Below are 17922 nucleotides of genomic sequence, written 5' to 3'. Positions count from 1 at the left end.
AAGTGACAACTTCAGTTGTTCACTGAAAATGACTTAATTTATAGGCTCAAACAGACCTATTGAAGATTGATTCAGAAGTTGTTTTATTTGGTATAAAATTAATCATTATACTAGCTTCCTAGAGAGTTGTTGCTTTTAAGTTTTCTTTCTAAATGCTATGTTGATTACACATTGATACTTGTTTTCAAATTAACATTGTGAAACTTTATCAGGAAATCCTTTTGCAATTCATATTTTATCAGAGATTATATTGTCTTACTGTTTCATTTAAAATATTTATTTTTAATCTTTAATCTTTACATTTTAATTGAATAGAAAATAGTTGAAAAGTACAAATGAATATACAACCAAAAGCAAATCTCCATTCCACCTCTTTAACCAAAGAGAGATGATTGTATTTTAAAGCAGACTAATTTTTAAGGTAGACAAGTATTCCAAAGTTGGTTTTAGCTTGTTTTATAAAAACAACAATAGAAAGTAAGAAACACGTAATTATCACTAAGAAGTCAAACAATAAGTGCTACTACTAAAATTCTCTTTCCTTCAGTATTTTTTAAAGTAGCTATTAACTAATGCAGTTGCTAAAGGATACCTAACAAATAGTTGAGACAATGCACTATGATCATTCCTATATAATTTAATATTTACATCAGACTGGCACATTGTCTAAAAATTTGAAGCATTCAAAGCTACTCCTATTCAAAATGTACTAGAATGATTAGAAGATCATTAGACAAGTTAGTTTAGGGCTGAAAAAGACAGTTTAGCATTATGTATTAGAAGTGTATAAAAGAGGAATAACAGAGGCAAAGCATTGTTTGCCTTTTCTTTGGTGGAAACTACTAAATGAGCTTCAATGCAGAGTGGCCCTGAAAACCCTATGCTGCAGGTAACAAAAATCTGCTTTCAAACTTTTGATAAGCATAATGAATCTTCTGCTAAGTAAATGGTTACACACACACACACACACACACACACACACACCTCATACACACTACATAAAAGGTGTCCTTGGAATAAAAGCCAAGATTGACTCCTTATTCCAGAAGAAAGTAAACATAAGAAATAAAACAGCAGATGCCATAGGAAAGGAAACCATAGCTAAAATATTGAATAAAAATCTAGTTTTGGATGAAAATCTTTTGCTTTAAGGATTTATTAAAGTGACTATTTTTATATTATAGCATTTCCAAGTTAAAAATGTATTCATTGTATACAATTTTAACTTACAGGAAGAAAAACTTGTGGATAAATCCCATTAACTTCTTAGGGGAGAGTTAATAAGTTAATACTTATCTAAGGTTTTCACTTGGTAGTTAAACCACACATTTACTGCTTTGTAAACCCGAGCTTGGTAAGACACACCTATAAGCTATATAATTACTCCTGCTTCACTCATCCTTTGAAGAACTGAATGAAAGCTTTTTAACTGACCACACTTTTTATTTATTTATTTTTTGGCTGTACTAGAGATTGAACCAAAGGCCTGAATGTTAGGCAAAAGTTCTCTTATTTAGTTCACCCCTGCCTCTCACTACAACTTTCTCACAAGATAGAAAATTGTGTATTTTCCTGTGAACATGGAGAATTGGGTAGAAAATGAATACTAAAACTAGGTCATGATCAATGGAAACTTACCTGATGGGAGGTTGACTCACTGGAATTACAAAGTGGAAACAAAGTTCCTGGTGACTCACTGCAGAGTATATCTTGTCCTGAACTCAGTGGATCACTACTTTGTAGGAAATTAAACTCTGTTTTTCCCGTATGTGCAACACAGAGATTATAGGAATAAGGCAGAGTTCCCTCACTGTAGTTGGGCTGAACCACAGGCCCAGACTTGGTGCACATTCCAGGTTGAAAGCAGCCCCAAGCCTCATGGCTGGAGGAGTGCCTCAGGCGCAGGGCAATAGCCAAAATCACTGCCAGGAGGAAGAGCACTGAGATCAAGGCCAAGGCCACCACCAGATAGAACTGTAGCTCCGCCTGGGGGTCAGGGGGTGCAGGGCGGTCACTGAGGTCTGGCAGTGCCTCCTGCAGGTTGTCTGCGAAGACCAGATGCAGCGTGGCGGTGGCCGAAAGAGGCGGCTGGCCACCATCACGCACAGCGACCAGCAGGCGCTGGCGGGACGCATCCCTGTCGCCCAAGGCGCGAGCAGTGCGCACCTCGCCAGTGCGCAGCCCCAGGCTGAAGAGTCCGGGGTCGCTGGCCTGCAGCACGTGGTAGGACAACCAGGCATTGTGTCCAGAGTCAGCGTCCACCGCCACCACCTTGGTGACCAGGTAGCCGGGCTCCGCGGCGCGCGGCACAGTGTCGAAGAGCGCTGAGCCATCGGGCGCCAGCGCGGGGTAGAGCACCCGCGGCGCGTTGTCGTTGCGGTCGCCTACCAACACGCGCAGGCTCACGTTGGCGCTGAGCGCGGGCGAACCATGGTCACTAGCCTGCAGAGTCAACTCAAAGGAACGCAGCTGCTCGTGGTCGAAGGCTCGCTGCGCGAACACCACGCCGCTCTGTTCGCTCACAGACACGTAGGATAACAATGCCCGAGGCTCCAAGTCGCTGGCCGCGATGGAGTAGGAGACTTGGCCGTTGGGCCCCAGATCTGGGTCGGAGGCGCTAACTTGAGCGATGGAGGCTCCAGGAGGGTTGTTTTCTGCTACATACACTACATAAGAGGCCTGTTGGAAAACTGGAGCGTTGTCGTTTACATCACCAATGTGTAGGGTGACACTAGAGCTGGAAGAGAGAGGCGGCTTACCCCGGTCAGTGGCTGTGATGGTTATGTTGTACTCTGGGTTCTTCTCGCGGTCTAGAACCCTTTCCGTCACTAACTTATATGTATTTCTTGAAGAAGTTAGTATTTTAAATGGAGTATCCCCTTCTAATTTACAAATAACTTCTCCATTGTGACCAGAATCCTTGTCACGGATTTTAAGCAAAGCAACTAGTGTACCTAGCTCAGAGTCCTCCATAATTGGGTTGGGTAGAGATTGGAATATCACTTCTGGGATATTGTCATTTTCATCTAGGACTTCTATCTCCACTGTACATTGTGCAATCATTCCTCCACCATCCTTTGCTTCCAAAACAAAAGAATATTCTTTGATCTCTTCAAAATCTAATGTATTTAGAATAATAATCTCCCCAGTATTAGAATTCAGGTCAAACTCAGGTCTCAGGCCAGCTTCGCTGAAAGAGAAAGTGATTTCGGCATTGACACCTTCATCCTGGTCGGTAGCAGTCACCTGAAGCACAGTGGTTCCTGGACGTACGTTTTCTGGGAGGCTCACCCTATATATCTCTTGGCTGAACACTGGAGGGTTATCATTGGCATCAGTCACTAGGACCTGTATCTGTGCAGTGCTGCTGAGAGGTGGCTCTCCCAGGTCCAAAGCAGTCAATGTCAAGTGGTAGGATTTCTGCTTTTCCCGGTCTAAAGGTGTCTTCAATACCATCTCTGGGTATTTACTGCCATCTGATTTCTCTTTACTTACAAGTGAGAAATAATCATTGGGACTAAGTTGGTAATTCTGTAGTGCATTGGTACCTATGTCTGCATCATGGGCAGACCCTAATACAAATCGTGTGCCCGGCTGAACAGACTCACTTATTTGCAGATCAAAGAAAACGTGCGCAAATTTTGGCGCGTGGTCATTAATGTCCTGGATTTCCACGCTCACGTGGTAAAAGTTCAGTGGATTTTCAGCAACAGCTTCAAAATCCAGAGCACAAATTGGCTGCCTCCCGCAAATCTGCTCCCTGTCTAGCCTGCCGCTCACAAGCAGTTCCCCTGTCTCTGAGCTCACAGTGAAGAAAGACTTCTCCGAACTGATACGCAGTTTTCGAGTCGGTAACTCCAGGACACGGAACCCTAGGTCCTTGGCGAGGTTCCCCACTACCGAGCCCATGGGCATTTCCTCGGGAATCCTGTAGCGGATCTGCTCAGAGAGCGCCCGGCAGAACAAAGACAGTAGGAAGGGAAGGAGCACTGGCCGCCTATGAGTCTGGCCCCTCTTCGCAGCGCCGCTCCCCATCCCTCTTGCTCCCCTCTGCTTGCTCACCAGTCAGGAGACTCTGGAGTACGAATGATCTCCGTATTGCAGATATTCGGAGCTCCGAAAGGACTTAGTTCCAGATCCAGTCCAGAAAAAATACTCTTCTTTTCCGTAGGAAGTAGCGGTGTAATGGCTGGACTGAAGAGTCACATAGAGCTGCTCTGGAAAGCGCGCTGCGGTTGCGCGAGGAGATGGTGAGCTCCAAGCTCTCCTCTTTGGACAACAGCGGCGCCCAGAGTCCACAGGACGAAACTGCAGCCTGTGCTGTTCCAGTTTAACCAGTAGGACAATTGTGTCTAACTGAAACTATGTAGGTTCGTGTATATATTTAATAATGTTTTAAACCATAATCTCAGACACGCTTTATCTCATCTTTTCAGGGTTTTAGGAAAATCACGTAGATTTAGTACATAAATATTTTTTTCTGTGGCTCTAACCATTCCATAACACTCAAATATGTATTTAGTGATACAAAGATGACTGCAACAAACTTGGCATAAGCCATGATAGAGTACAGTTGTTTTACATACTTAATCATTTGTAATAAAGTGGATAATGCCCCCCCTTTTTTGCTCCTAAGGTTTCAACCCACTTTTCTACTTACTTCAAGATGGTTAATTTGTTTTTTTTTCCCCAAAATACATTAATAATGCTGAGATTTGTTTTAAAGAAGATGCAATTCGTACTTATCTCTAAATACATCTCTTTATCTAAAAGAGTTTCAATGATTTCCTTTCAGAAATATTACCTGATTCTCATTTCCACTCTCTCAGGAAAAGAAATGAGGTTGTCTGAATGTTAGCCTATTCCTTTTCTATTCTGCAATCACTCTCTGGGTCACAAAATATAATGTCAATATTCAAAGACACCAAGGAAATAATATATATGTGTTTTTATGACACTGAGAATTGACCCAGGGTCTCATGTGTGCTAGGCAAGCCCTCTACCATTGAGATACATCCCCAGGCCTCAGAAATAATATTTTGCCTTGCAACATGAAATCACTGAGGTCTATTGTACTCTAATACTGGTCTCCATTCCAAACTTATTTTATTCCTGATGATGATCTCAGAATTTCTAGATCCCTGGAAAGTTTGCTTGCAATAGCTCTGTTAATTTAGTGATGATTTCTCTCCTTCATTTAAAAAATAATTTTAAAGCATCTAAATTTTGATCAAGAAATTTTCTTTATCTGGCATGATAATCATATTTCTGCCAGATGACATTTTCTGACACAATATCGGTAGTGTTCCTTTGTAAAGTGATTGCACATCTGAACCCTGCAGAATGAGTGAAATATCTCTCATGCTATTGCACTGTTTCTTATATGGAAAATGCTACCAAATACAACACTGGAAAAATATCATTTAAATTAACACTGGAAAGATCCCAGGAATTGAGATTATCTTATTATCCACCTCTTACAGATGATCATCATCTGAAGTATTAAACTTCATGAAAATGCTATACAAAAGAATATCCAAGTAGTCCTAGATTGGGTTGTTTCTAGTTGAAATTTTCATCATACCCAATAAATAAAAATGACTACTGTTCTAGAGTTTGAGTACAAGAGATGGTTGTTTTGTAGAGCCAGCTTCTCCAATCTCCCACTTGTGGAGCCTTCAGAATACTAAAATGGTACCTTGGAATTCTATGTTAAAGCATGCAACTGCCTATTTCATACATGCCAGTTACAAATTGAAATATTTTGTTTGATATTTTATTGGTTTTGTCCAATGACCTTTAGTATGGCATTAGACACTGTGTCTTTTATACAGATGTTAATGAAAGTTGACACATTTTATTCTTTAAGTGTCGATCTCACTTTCTAGTAGCATCCCAACTTTCTTAGATACTTTAAAATAGATAAGGAAGCCATCACAATTTTTAAGGCCACCAAGCTAAGGTACATGGAAGTGGAAGCAGAACACAGAAAAAAGGTTCAGACTGGAAATCCTTAAGAACCTTTTAGAGACTCAAATCATAAAGAGAAGCCTGAGAAGGCAGCTGAAGAATGTTTTGCTCTTCCTAACCTAGCACACAGAGAAAGACTCAATAATTCATTCTCTTTTATAAAACACATGTGTTAAGAAGCTGGTGTACTGCATATTGGTGCAACCACTCTGGAAAACAGTATAGAGATTCCTCAGAAAACATGGAATGGAACCACCATTTGACCCAGTTATCCCACTCCTATATATATATATATATTCAAAGGATTTAAAATCAGCATACTACAGTGATGTAATCACATCAATGTTTATAGCAACTCAATTCATAATAGCTAAGCTATGGAATCAACCTAGGTGCCCTTCAACAGATGAATGAATAAATTGTGGTATGTATGCACAATGGATTATTATTCAACCATAAAGAAAGATGATTTATGACATTTGCCAGAAAATTGATGGATCTGGAAACTATAATGCTAAGCAAAATAAGCCAATCTCAAAAAAAAAAAAACCCCAAAGGTTGAATGTTTTCTCTGATATGTAGAAGCTAACCCACAACAATAAAGGAGTGAGGGGATGAACAGAAGTTCAGTAGATTACACATTGGGAGACAGAAGGCATGGAGGGGAATAGGAAAAGGAAATACAGTAGAATGAGTCTGACATTATTTTCCCATGTACATATATGAAAACAACACAGTAGACATCCATGGACATCCATACAAATTGGATTCTAACTAGAATACAATATATTCCATGCTTGCATAATCATATAAAAATGGATCTGCTTTCAGGTATAACTACAAAGAACCAATAAACAAATTCGTATTACTAAAGAAACAAGAAAAGAAAAAAGAAAAACAAGTGGTGGGGCTGGGGATGTAACTCAGTAGTGCAGCACTTGCCTAACATGAGTGAGGCAAGTTTAATTCCCAGCACTGAAAAAAATTAAATATGCTTGCAAGAAAACCAAGTGGAAAATAAGCAAAAGGTAAAAATACAACAGCTTACTTATTAATAATCTTGTACAAAAGGCTTTCATTACCTTTCAAATTAGGTACCATAACCTATGTGTTCTATATTAAATTATCAACAATTAAATAAACCAGTAAACTTTTTACCTCCTTCAAGCTTTCTTAACCCTTATCTTCAAAATACTTGTTTTACAAATAATAGGAACATTTCTTGGAAAACATAATGGTCATGGAAATAAAGATAAAGGAAGAACTGAACTCACCTGATTCCTTGGTACTTCACTCTGACATTCATGAAAATCTATGGATGTTAACAAAGAATCATTTTTCTCACAGCTTTCCTGGCTGATGAGTGTGTCCACGTAATTGGGCTGGGGAAAGATAATGTGGCTCTTCCGAGAATCTGATGTGAGGGAGATCTCATGGGAATAGGTCTGCAGGAAAGTGCGCACCCCATCCATGCCCACAAAGTGTGAGGCAGGCAAATCCTCCAACCCACCACCTGTGCCCTGGAGCAAGCGTGACTTGTGCCAGCGCTGCAGTCTGAGTAAAAGCAGCACAATAACAAAGACAAGGAAAACACAGGAGACAGTGGCCACTGCCACCACCAAGTAGAGTGTAAGATCTGAATCACTGGGGTCCATAAGCGTCCCATTGCTGCCAAATTCGGACAGGACATCTGGTATGCTGTCAGCCACAGCCACAGTGAACGTGACAGTGGCTGAGAGAGGTGGTTGGCCATGGTCCTGGACAGCCACAACCAGGCTCTGTCTGAGTGTGTCTCTGTCCAGAAGGGCACGTGCTATGCGTACTTCACCAGTATGCAGCCCCACAGAGAAAAGCCCTGGGTCACTGGCCTTGAGCAGGCGGTAGGACAGCCAAGCATTCTGGCCTGAATCTTTGTCCACTGCTACCACCTTGGTCACTAGATAACCAGGCTCTGCAGAGCGGGGAGCCAACTCCACCCCAGTGGACCAATCTGTGGGGAGAGTGGGATATAGAATCTCCGGCACATTGTCATTCTGGTCCAGGACAAACAGGTTCAATGAAACCTTGCTGCTGAGAGGTGGGTCCCCACTGTCATGTGCAGTCACTCTCAGTTGTAGGTTGCGAAACTGCTCATAGTCAAAGGATTGAAGTGCATACAGGACACCAGTGTCGGAATTGATGGAGATGTAGGAGGACACTGATGTCTCCTGAGTGGCGTCCTCATCCAAGGAATAAGTGACCTGGGCGTTCTTGTCGCTATCGGGGTCCTGTGCAGTCACTGAGAAGATGGAGGCACCTCTGGGGTTATTCTCAGGGATGTAGATGGAGTAAGAGGAGTGACAGAATGTAGGTGGGTTGTCATTGGTGTCTGCCACATGTATGGAGATGTGTGTTTCTGTGGACAGAGGAGGAGTCCCACCATCTATGGCTTTCAGTGTGATGTTGTACAAAGAGAGTTTTTCCCGGTCCAGGTTTTCTGCTGTGACCAATCTATAATAATTATCTATTGATATTTCTAACTTAAAAGGCAGATTTTCTTGAAGAGTGCAAGTCACCTCTCCATTCTTTCCAGAATCTCTGTCTTGGAGGTAGAAAAGAGCAATTACTGTCCCAGGAGGTGTGTCCTCAGGGATTGAGTTGCTTATGGACATCAAAGTCACTTCGGGAGCATTGTCATTTACATCTAAAATTGTGATTAATACTTTAGCTTTTGTCAGACTACCAGGACCATCCTGAGCCTGAACTTCAATTTCATAGAAGCTAGATTCTTCATAATCCAGGCTTTCTAAAGTTGATAATTCTCCTGTAAGGGAGTTCAGATGGAATATCTGTAGAAGTTTTGGAGTTATTTTTCGAAAAGAATATGTCACTTCCCCGTTGACTCCCTCATCTGGGTCGACTGCATTTACTGTGAGAAGTCTTGTGCCTACTGGTACATTCTCAGGTACAGCCACTTGGTACTGGGGTAGAGAGAAGACTGGTGTGTGATCATTCACATCCACTACTGTCACTTGGATATTCAGGATGCCAGATAAGGGTGGGTCTCCACCATCATAGGCTGTGAGGACCAGGTGGTGAGTCATTTCTTCCTCTCTGTCCAGCACCTGCTCCAGCACCAATTCTGGGTATTTATTTCCATCGTCTCCATTTTGCACAACCAGGGAGAAGTGCCGATTGGGGCTGAGCTGGTATTTCTGGAGGGAGTTCGTGCCCACATCTGGATCTCCAGCCTCATTTAGCAGAAACCGCATCCCAGGAACTGTATTCTCCATTATTTTTATGTTTATTTCTTCCTTCAAGAATCTAGGAGCGTTGTCATTAACATCCAATATTTCCACTTCTATAGGGTAAAGTTTCATTTCATCCTCAACAAGGATGTTAAAACTCACCAGACACCGCGCGCTCTGGGCGCAGAGCTCCTCCCGGTCTATCCTGCCTGCGGTGACCAAGCTGCCGCTTCGCGGGTTCAAAGAGAAAAGCTGCGTCCTACCTCTGGAGACGATGCGGACTCCGCGCTCCGCCAGCTCCTGGGGTTCCAGACCCAGGTCCTTTGCTATATGACCCACAAAAGACCCTTCGTCTGTCTCTTCTGTCACGGAGTAGAGAATTTGTCCTGCCCAGGCTTCCCACCAGGTCCCCAGGAATATGGAAAGGAGGACGAATCCTTTGTAGTTCTCGCCCCTCTGCCGAGCCGCCATTGTGGTCCTGAGCAGTCTCGGGAGGTCCTCCTGAATGCAGATGTTTCTGCGTGGACTCCTCTGTATTCGGAAGGGAGACCCAGAACTCAGCTGCACAGAGGCTTGACTATGGCGCAGCTTGAAAGAGGGCTTGTCTGAAACTGCCGGATTTTTTTTGTATGTGCTGTAAACTCGGTGGTTCCTGTCGGATTTCATCACACCATTTTCCCCTGGTTGGTGAACAGCGGCGCTCAGAGTCCTTACTAAGTTATTGCATCATATTGAAGCAAAATAAACTGGTTTTACAGAAAATAGTTTCACCCCTCAAAAATATCCCTATTGTTTCTTCACTCCTAATATCTCTGATATACTTTAAAAATTCATTTTAAGACACTGATTAATGCAATAATGTTTATGGATGGGTATTTATTAATCTCATATAATTTTTTGACTCTTTCGTGTTGCAACTTTGAAGTTACTTTTTAGGCACTCACACTTTATGGAACGTAGAGAAAAATCAGTCATTGCAGCTAAAAAAGTAAACGTTTGATATATGTGTATATATGTGTGCATATTCATATATACCTATAAATGTATATATATGTATATATATATTTCCTAAAAATGACTTCATTATCTCCAGTATTCAAGTTTTCTAAGGTATTCCACAACATAAAATTAAATATTAAAGATCTCTACTAGACAATCCTAGACAATCAAAATATGTTTAATAAAATGTAACATAAGCTCAATAGATCAAATCAAAATGATTTTATAGTTTTAAACTTAGTACATTATAGATAGCTATTGAGAAGCATTCTGACATTTGCTTTTTTTAAACTTGCATTTAAAATTTCAATGGAAAGTCTACTTGATTTTCCAGACATTGAATTAATTATCTGCTTTCCTTTATGAGATTTTTTCTATTGAAGAACCATTTATTTAGTTAGAATTCTGATTAGTTTATTGCCAAGCAAAGTTGTATTTTCTCATGATTCCTACTGAGTTTTACTTCCTTACTTAAAAAAAATATCATCTCAACATAAGTTTGATCAGACTGGAATGTTTTTCACAGATGATAAAAGTGATCAATAATTTGATAGACACATCCCCCCATGCTTGAAAATTCAATATATGCTCAAAATCTCTGACAGTCTATCTTAGTATTGATGATTTATTTGGTAGTTCAAAGAGTCTTACTTAGCAAATTTCATGATTCCCGAACATTTATCAAGTGGTCACTTTATATATGTATCATGACTGACCGACTACATGAATGAATGACTATTGTGAGAGTAGGATCTATTTATTTTGATTAGTCAAATGTTTTGTTTAAATAAAATGATAACAGGTAACTCAGGTAAAAGAATAAAATAAACCAGTCTACTATCCATGAAACCCAGTTACCTATAATGACAGATATTCAAGATGCAGTAAAATCACCCAAAACTGGTGATACAGTAAAACACCATTCATATTCTCAAAGTGTAAAAAAAAACAACAAATAAATCATCATATTTGTATGAGACCATCTGAATCACATGACTAATGCCCAAGATTCCATTTGTTTAAAATTATAATTTACTCTTAATATTTTTTTGGCACCAGGGATTGAACTCTGATGGGTTTAACCACTGAGCCACATCCCCACCCCTTTTTAATATTTTATCTGGAGACAGGGTCTTACAATTGCCTCTTTAAGTTGCTGAGGCTGGCTTTGAACTCATGATCCTCCTGATTCAACCTCCCAAGCCACTGGGATTACAGGTGTAGGCCACCACACCTGGCCAGCTTTACTCTTAAATTTTGATAAAACACATCAAGGGATCATATCACAAATGTCTAAACAAATCATATTTGAAAATGTATGGAATCTCTTGGTTAGCCATATATAATTGGAAACTTGAAATAAACAATTGTATATTAATTGCAGAAATGCAAATATCACTATTGATTTATAAAAAGATGTATTACTTTTATCATCTTATTTAGAAGATCAATTCAATGTGTAGTGTGTGTGTGTGTGTGTGTGTGTGTGTGTGTGTGTGTGTGTGTTTTGCAGTGGTAGAATTTGGACCCAGGGCTTTGTGCAAGGTAGGTTAATCTATGTACTATACTCTCAGACCCCCAATGTTTATTTACAATTATTTGGTAGCATTGAGGAAATACAAAGACCTTTTTTCTGGGGGGATACTGGGAATTGAACCTGGGACACTTTACCACTGAGATACAACCCCAGTCCTTTTTATCTTTTATTTTGTGACAGGGTCTCACTAAGTTGCTTAGACCTTTGCTAAGTTGCTGAGGCTGGTCTCGAACTTGTGATCTTCCTGCCTCAGCCTCCTGAGTTACTAGAATTATAGGTGTGCTCCACTGCTCCTGGCTACTAAGATCTTAGTCTTATTTAACAGAGGCAGTAATTCAGTTTTTTTTTAATATTAGAAAAAGAAAGGATTTCACAAATGTCTAAGATGTGAGATGTACAAAATCAAAGCTTTTGTTAAAAAATAGGTTAAAAAATAAACTAAATTTTTTTTAAAGAGAGAGTGAGAGAGGGGTGGGAGAGAGAGAGAGAGAGAGAGAGAGAGAGAGAGAGAATTTTTAATATTTATTTTTTAGTTCTCGGCAGACACAACATCTTTGTTGGTATGTGGTGCTGAGGATCGAACCCGGGTCGCACGCATGCTGGGCGAGCGTGCTACCGCTTGAGCCACATCCCCAGCCCTTAAATTAAATTGTTTTTAGAGTCAAATTTAAAAAAACCAAGATTAAAAAGAGGTTGATTTATATAAAAGAAAAAAATCAGAATTACATGGTTTGCTGCAAAAAAACTAGGAAAACTTAGCATGGATCAAAGAATTTTAAAATTTTCTGTTTTTTTTTAAATAAAAAAAACTCATCTGAACAAGGGAGTCTTCCTCTTTACAAAACCCTGAATCTTCCTATATCAAAAGAAGCTCATTTTTCTCACAACCCTCCTGGCTGACAAGCATGTGAACATAGTTGGGCTGGGGGAAGATGACGTGGCTTCTTGAGTCCAAGGTGAGCAAGACCTCATCGGAACATGTCTGCAGGAAAGCTTGCATCCCATTCATACCCACAAAGTGTGAGGTGGGCATACTTGGCAAACTCCCATTTGCAGACTTCAGAAAGCTTGATTTGTGCCAGCTTTGCAGTCTAAGCACCAGCAACACCATAATAAAGGCAAAGAAAATGCAGGAAACAGTAGCCACCGCCATTACTAGGTAGAGTGTGAGGTCTGAGGCATCAGAGTCATGGGGGAGATTGAAATGGCTCAGATCAGCCAGAACATCAGGGATGCTGTTGGCCACCACCACCATGAGTGTGACTGTGGCTGAAAGAGGCGGCTGGCTGTGGTCCTGGATTGCCACCACAGACTCTGCTTGAGTGACTCTCTGTCTAGCTGGGACCTTGCTCTTTGCACCTCACCTGTGTGTAGTTCTACTGAGAATAGCCCTGGCTCACTGGCCTTGAGCAGGCAGTAGGACAGCCAGGAATGCTGACCTGAATCTCTGTCCACTGCCACCACTAGATAACCAGGCTTTGCGGAGCAGGGAGCCAGCTCTACCCCAGTGGAGCCGTCAGTGGGGAGGGTAGGGTACAAGACCTCAGGCACATTGTCATTCTGATCCAGGACCAGCAGGCTCAGTGATTGCATTGCCGAGTGACGGTTCCCATTGTTACTGGCTATCACCAGTACCTGGATGTCTCTAGACTGTTCATAGTCAGAGGAGCACAGTGTATACAGGACACCAGTATTGGAGTTGATGGAGAGGTAGGAAGACAGAGGTGCCCCTTGGAGTATATTCTCAGCTAGAGAGTAAGTAACTTGGGCATTCTCTTCACTGTCAGGGTCCAGTGCATTCACAGAGAAGATGGAAGCACCTCTGGGACTGGAAGCATCTCAGTGACATAGAGTAGGATGAATGGGAGAAAATGGGTGAGTTGTCATTAGTCTCTACCACATGTAAAGGAATGAGCTTTTCTGTAGACAGAAAAGGTATTCCTTTGTCTGTAGCTATCACAGTGATGTTGTACAAGGACACCTGTTCCTAGTCTAGAACTGCACTTGTCACTAATCCATAATAATCATCTACTGATTTTTCCAAGTCAAAAGGGAGACTCTGTACAATGGAACATGTTACCAAGCCATTCAGTCCAGAATCTTGATCATACACTTGAAAAAGAGTAATTACCGTTCCTGGAGGTACATTTTCAGTGACTGCTTTCAGACATAACAACCACTTCTGGTACATTATCATTCACATCCAAGAAGGTCATTAAGACTTTTGCTCGGTCTTGAAGACCTGACTCATCCCTGGCTTCAACATCCAGCTTATAAAAGCTAGAGTCATAGTCTAGAGTTGTAGAAGTTGAAATTTCTTCAGTTAAAACATTCAAGCAGAAAATCTGTGTGATCTTCTCTGTGATCTTCACAAAGGAATATGTAATTTGGGCATGGATTCCTTTATCCTGGTCTGTGGCATTTATAGACAACACTGGTGTGCCTAAAGGCAGACATTCAGGAATACTCGTGGGTAGATGGGCTGAGTAAACACTGGAGCATTGTCATTCACATCTAGAACAGTTAACACAATTCGTGCCATACCTGAACAGACAGGGTTACCACCATCCATGGCAGTAAGGTTCAGGTGGTGAATGGCTTCTCTCTTGCAGTCCCGGGCACACTCCAGCACCAGCTCTGGGTACTTGGGCCCATGGGCTTGGTTTTTCACATCCACTGAAAAGTATCTGTTACTGCTTGAAGTTCTGAAGTGAGTTTATTCCCACATCAGGATCATAGACCTCCATTACTCAAAAGCGAGAAGATGGAACTTCGTTTTCGAGAATTTTTCACTTCCAAGTCTTCCCTTAAGAATTGGGGAGCATTGCCATTAATGTCCATTCTTTCCACTTCCACGGGATAAAGATAACATTCTTATCTTTGATAAGAATGTTAAAATTTATTAGACACCACACACGCTGAGTGCAGAGCTCCTCCCAGTCTATCCTGCCTGCGGTGGGTGACCAAGCTGCTGCTTCATGGGTTCAGAGAGAAAGGCTGCGTCCTACTCCTGGAAATGATGCAGACTCCACTCTCCATGAGTTCTTGGGGCTCCAGTTCCAAGTCCTTGATGACAATGCTGATGAAGGAACCCTTCTCTAGTTCCTCGGGAATAGAGTAGTGGATCTGTGCAGTTCTGGCTCCAAACAGCCACCACAGATGCTGGCACCTCCGCAGAGCTGCCATAACTAGCTTTATGAACTTCTTTGGGATTATGAGTAGGAAGAACAGTGACGGATCACTTTGCATTCCTTAGAAACAGAGATGAAGGTCCTTAAACGAGTGGAGACCAGTAGTGAATCATTTCAGGATGAAATTTCTGCATACTTATGGTGTCTGATCTGTTTTGTGGTTGGAGAATGTAATTTGCAACTTAAACTTGCAGGTGTGGCCTGCAGCACATGATAGGTTAGCCAGGCATTGTGTCCTCAATCAGTATCCACCGCCACCACCTTGGTGACCAGGTAGCCGCGCTCCATAGCTCAAGACACTATGTCATTGGGCGCCAGCATAGGTTAGCGCACCCATGGAGCATTGTCATTGTGGTCGCCTATCAACACGTGCAGGCCTGCAGAATCAGCTCAAAGGAACATTGCTGCTTGAGGTCGAAGGCTCCCTGCCTATAGCATTACAATGCGTGAGGCTCCAGGTCTCTGGCCACAATGGAGTAGGGGACTTGCCATTGGGCTCCAAGTCTGTGTCTAAGGTTCTAATTTAAGAAATGGAGGCTCCAGGAGGATTGCTTTCTGCTATAAAGACTACATAGGAGGCTTGGTAGAAAATTGTGGCATTATTGTTGATGTCAGTGATGTACAGGTTAAAATTTGTGCCTGAGGAGAGGAGTGGGTTGCCTTTGTAGGAGGCTATAATAATAACATTGTACTCTTGGGATTTCCTCCCTGTCCAGGGCACTATCTGTCACCAACCTATGTGTATGTTTTGTATCTTGAACTATTTTAAATGGAAATTTACCTTTTAATTTGCACAGGATTTCCCCCATTAAATCCAGAATCTAGATCACATGTCTTGATCAGAGCAACAGTAGTCCCCAGCTCAGCATCCTTTTCTATAAGTTGGGATTCAGAAGCCAGCATAATCTCCAGGGCACTGTCATTTTCATCCAAAATATCTATTTGTATCTTACTCTGTGCACTGTGACTTTCACCATCTTTTGTTTCTACCCCAAGTGTGTAGCTCTTCTCTTCAAAGTCCAATCCTCCAGCAGTGGTGAGTTCTCCTATTTTATGATCCAACTTACAACAGTTTTCTCACTGCTTTACCAACATTGATAAAGGAGTAGGTGATCTTGGTATTGTCACTATCATCTGGATCAGTGGCCAACATTTAGCAAGGAGGATCCAGCAGGTAGGTTCTCTTGAACCCTGATCCTGTACACATCCTGAGTAAACGCTGGGGGTTTGTCATTTGCATCTGCAACAATTACCCTGATCTGGGCAGTGCTGCTTCTGGAGGGCTCTCCTCTGTCTATAGCCATGAGGACCAGGTGGTGGAAGAACAGCTTTCCTCTGTCGAGGGGTGTTTTCAGCACCAGCTCTGGGTAACTACTACCATATGGGTTCTCCTTTTGAATTACAGAAAAGTGGAGATCAGGGCTGAGGACTACTTTGTAGCAGTACTAACTGCTACAAGGACTTGACACCTGCATCAGCATCTTGTACAGATTCCAGGGAAAATGTAGCCCCTGATATTGCCAGTTTTCTAATTTCCACCTCAGTGATATTCCTGCTAAAGGTCAGTGGGTTGTCATTGATGTCCTTGATCAGCACAGTTATATGAAAAAAGTTCAAAGGCTTTTCAGCAACCATTTCAAATTCTAGAACACATGTTGAATTCTTGCCTCAAATCTGCTTAGTCTATACCATCCTCACAAGTAAGTCCCCATTCTCTGTGTTCATGGTAAAGAATTTCTTTTCTGCATTAATCCTCAAGTTCTGAGTAGGTACCCCACCATGCCAACCCCAGATCTTTTGCAAGGTTCCCCACCAGCAAGCTCCTGGAAAGCTCTTTAGGAATAAAGTAGTGAATCTGCTCTGAAAGCTCCTGGCTGTACAAAGACAACAGGAAGAGAAATGGCATTTGCCTTGGTCTTGCCAGGCACCTTGGACTGGAGTGGTTTCCCATCCATTCTCTTCTAATTCCTAGGAGAGGAGATCACTAAAGGATCCCAAGAATTTAGATGAATTACCACTTGCTTTGTCTTTGTGATGGTTCTCTGATGGGTATCTTCATGGCAGGCAGTCGATGAGAGACTACACTTGAATATTTTAAATGTTTAATCTGGCTGTCATTTCTCTGAACTTGAACTTTGTCCACCCAAATGAAAGATGTTTTACTCATCAGAAAACAGAGATAAACTTGTTCAAGTTATTATTAGCATCATCATATTTTTAGCTTCCATATTTATAAAATGGACAGAATAACATATTCCCTATTCTTAGTAGAACTGAGAACTCAATAAAATAGCAAATAGAAAAGCACATAAAAGAAAGTGTTGGTGACTGCAGAAAATGTAGTATAAAAATTCCTGAAGTATCAACTTGATGTGTATTATTATTTAAGAAATAAACTTCAGAGCTTTTAGTTTTGTACTATATTTCACTTTCTGAAAAATATTTCCTTTATTATTTTATCCCCAAAAGAACTGATACGTAAGCAAGAGGCTGATTATTTTTATAAAGTAGGAATAGATTAAGAAGCAAGAGTCTCTTTTCCTAGTGTTCAAGTGTCTACTTTTAATTAAAAGTGTATGATTGAAAAACTCTTTCACAAGTGATGTTTTTCAATACTACGTTATAACTGTCCTCAATTGTACTGTTTCTTTCCAAGTAGCTTAATGATGGAGAATTATTTGGATTTTAGGAGATGAAGTATGAGTCCTCATACTTCAAAGTTATTGTATGATGATCTCAACATTTTTCATTGACATTCTTCCTTTGTCAATAAGAATGCTAATTTCTGTGTTGTGACAGGTGTCTTACAGTTTTAACTCCATATCCAAACTAGAAGGTCTTCATAAAGAAAGTGTCTCTAATCTACATATTATACTGTTACTCTAAAACTTGGCAGGTGTGCACCAATATGAAGTCAGCTTACAAGGGAAAAACTTCAAAGCATGTTAAACTGCTCATTGTATAACCATTCACTGGCATCTTTATACAAACATAAAAA

The 17922-nt window shown here is 41.1% G+C and overlaps 2 protein-coding genes and 2 pseudogenes across 5 annotated transcripts in view; all 4 read right to left on the bottom strand.

The window, feature by feature from the left end:
* LOC101962283 (protocadherin gamma-C4) overlaps nucleotides 1-17922 on the bottom strand; it is a 147214-nt gene that overhangs the window by 110669 nt on the left and 18623 nt on the right. Inside the window, exon 1 of one of the 4 annotated variants that reach the window (XM_078046793.1) lies at nucleotides 1639-4221. The exons of the other annotated variants lie outside the window; for them this stretch is intronic. Coding sequence (XP_077902919.1) covers nucleotides 1639-4035 — 2397 coding nt within the window. The 5' untranslated portion in view covers nucleotides 4036-4221. Of the gene's footprint in view, nucleotides 1-1638; nucleotides 4222-17922 lie in introns of those variants that run through there. 4 annotated transcript variants of the gene reach the window in all.
* Nucleotides 4127-10016, bottom strand: LOC106144854 (protocadherin gamma-A7). Its single transcript, XM_013358131.4, has 2 exons — nucleotides 7245-10016; nucleotides 4127-4315 (listed from the first exon to the last, which is right to left on the bottom strand). Exons 1-2 carry the CDS (start codon nucleotides 9861-9863, stop codon nucleotides 4127-4129), a joined length of 2808 nt encoding a protein of 935 aa, XP_013213585.3. The 5' UTR covers nucleotides 9864-10016.
* On the bottom strand, nucleotides 12590-14982 carry LOC106144843 (protocadherin gamma-A6 pseudogene; annotated as a pseudogene).
* Nucleotides 15362-16875, bottom strand: LOC106144844 (protocadherin gamma-B3 pseudogene; annotated as a pseudogene).

This window comes from Ictidomys tridecemlineatus, chromosome 1 (genome assembly GCF_052094955.1).
Source record: "Ictidomys tridecemlineatus isolate mIctTri1 chromosome 1, mIctTri1.hap1, whole genome shotgun sequence".
NCBI classification, from domain to species: Eukaryota; Metazoa; Chordata; class Mammalia; order Rodentia; family Sciuridae; genus Ictidomys; species Ictidomys tridecemlineatus.
This window is presented reverse-complemented; position numbering and strand designations above follow the sequence as displayed.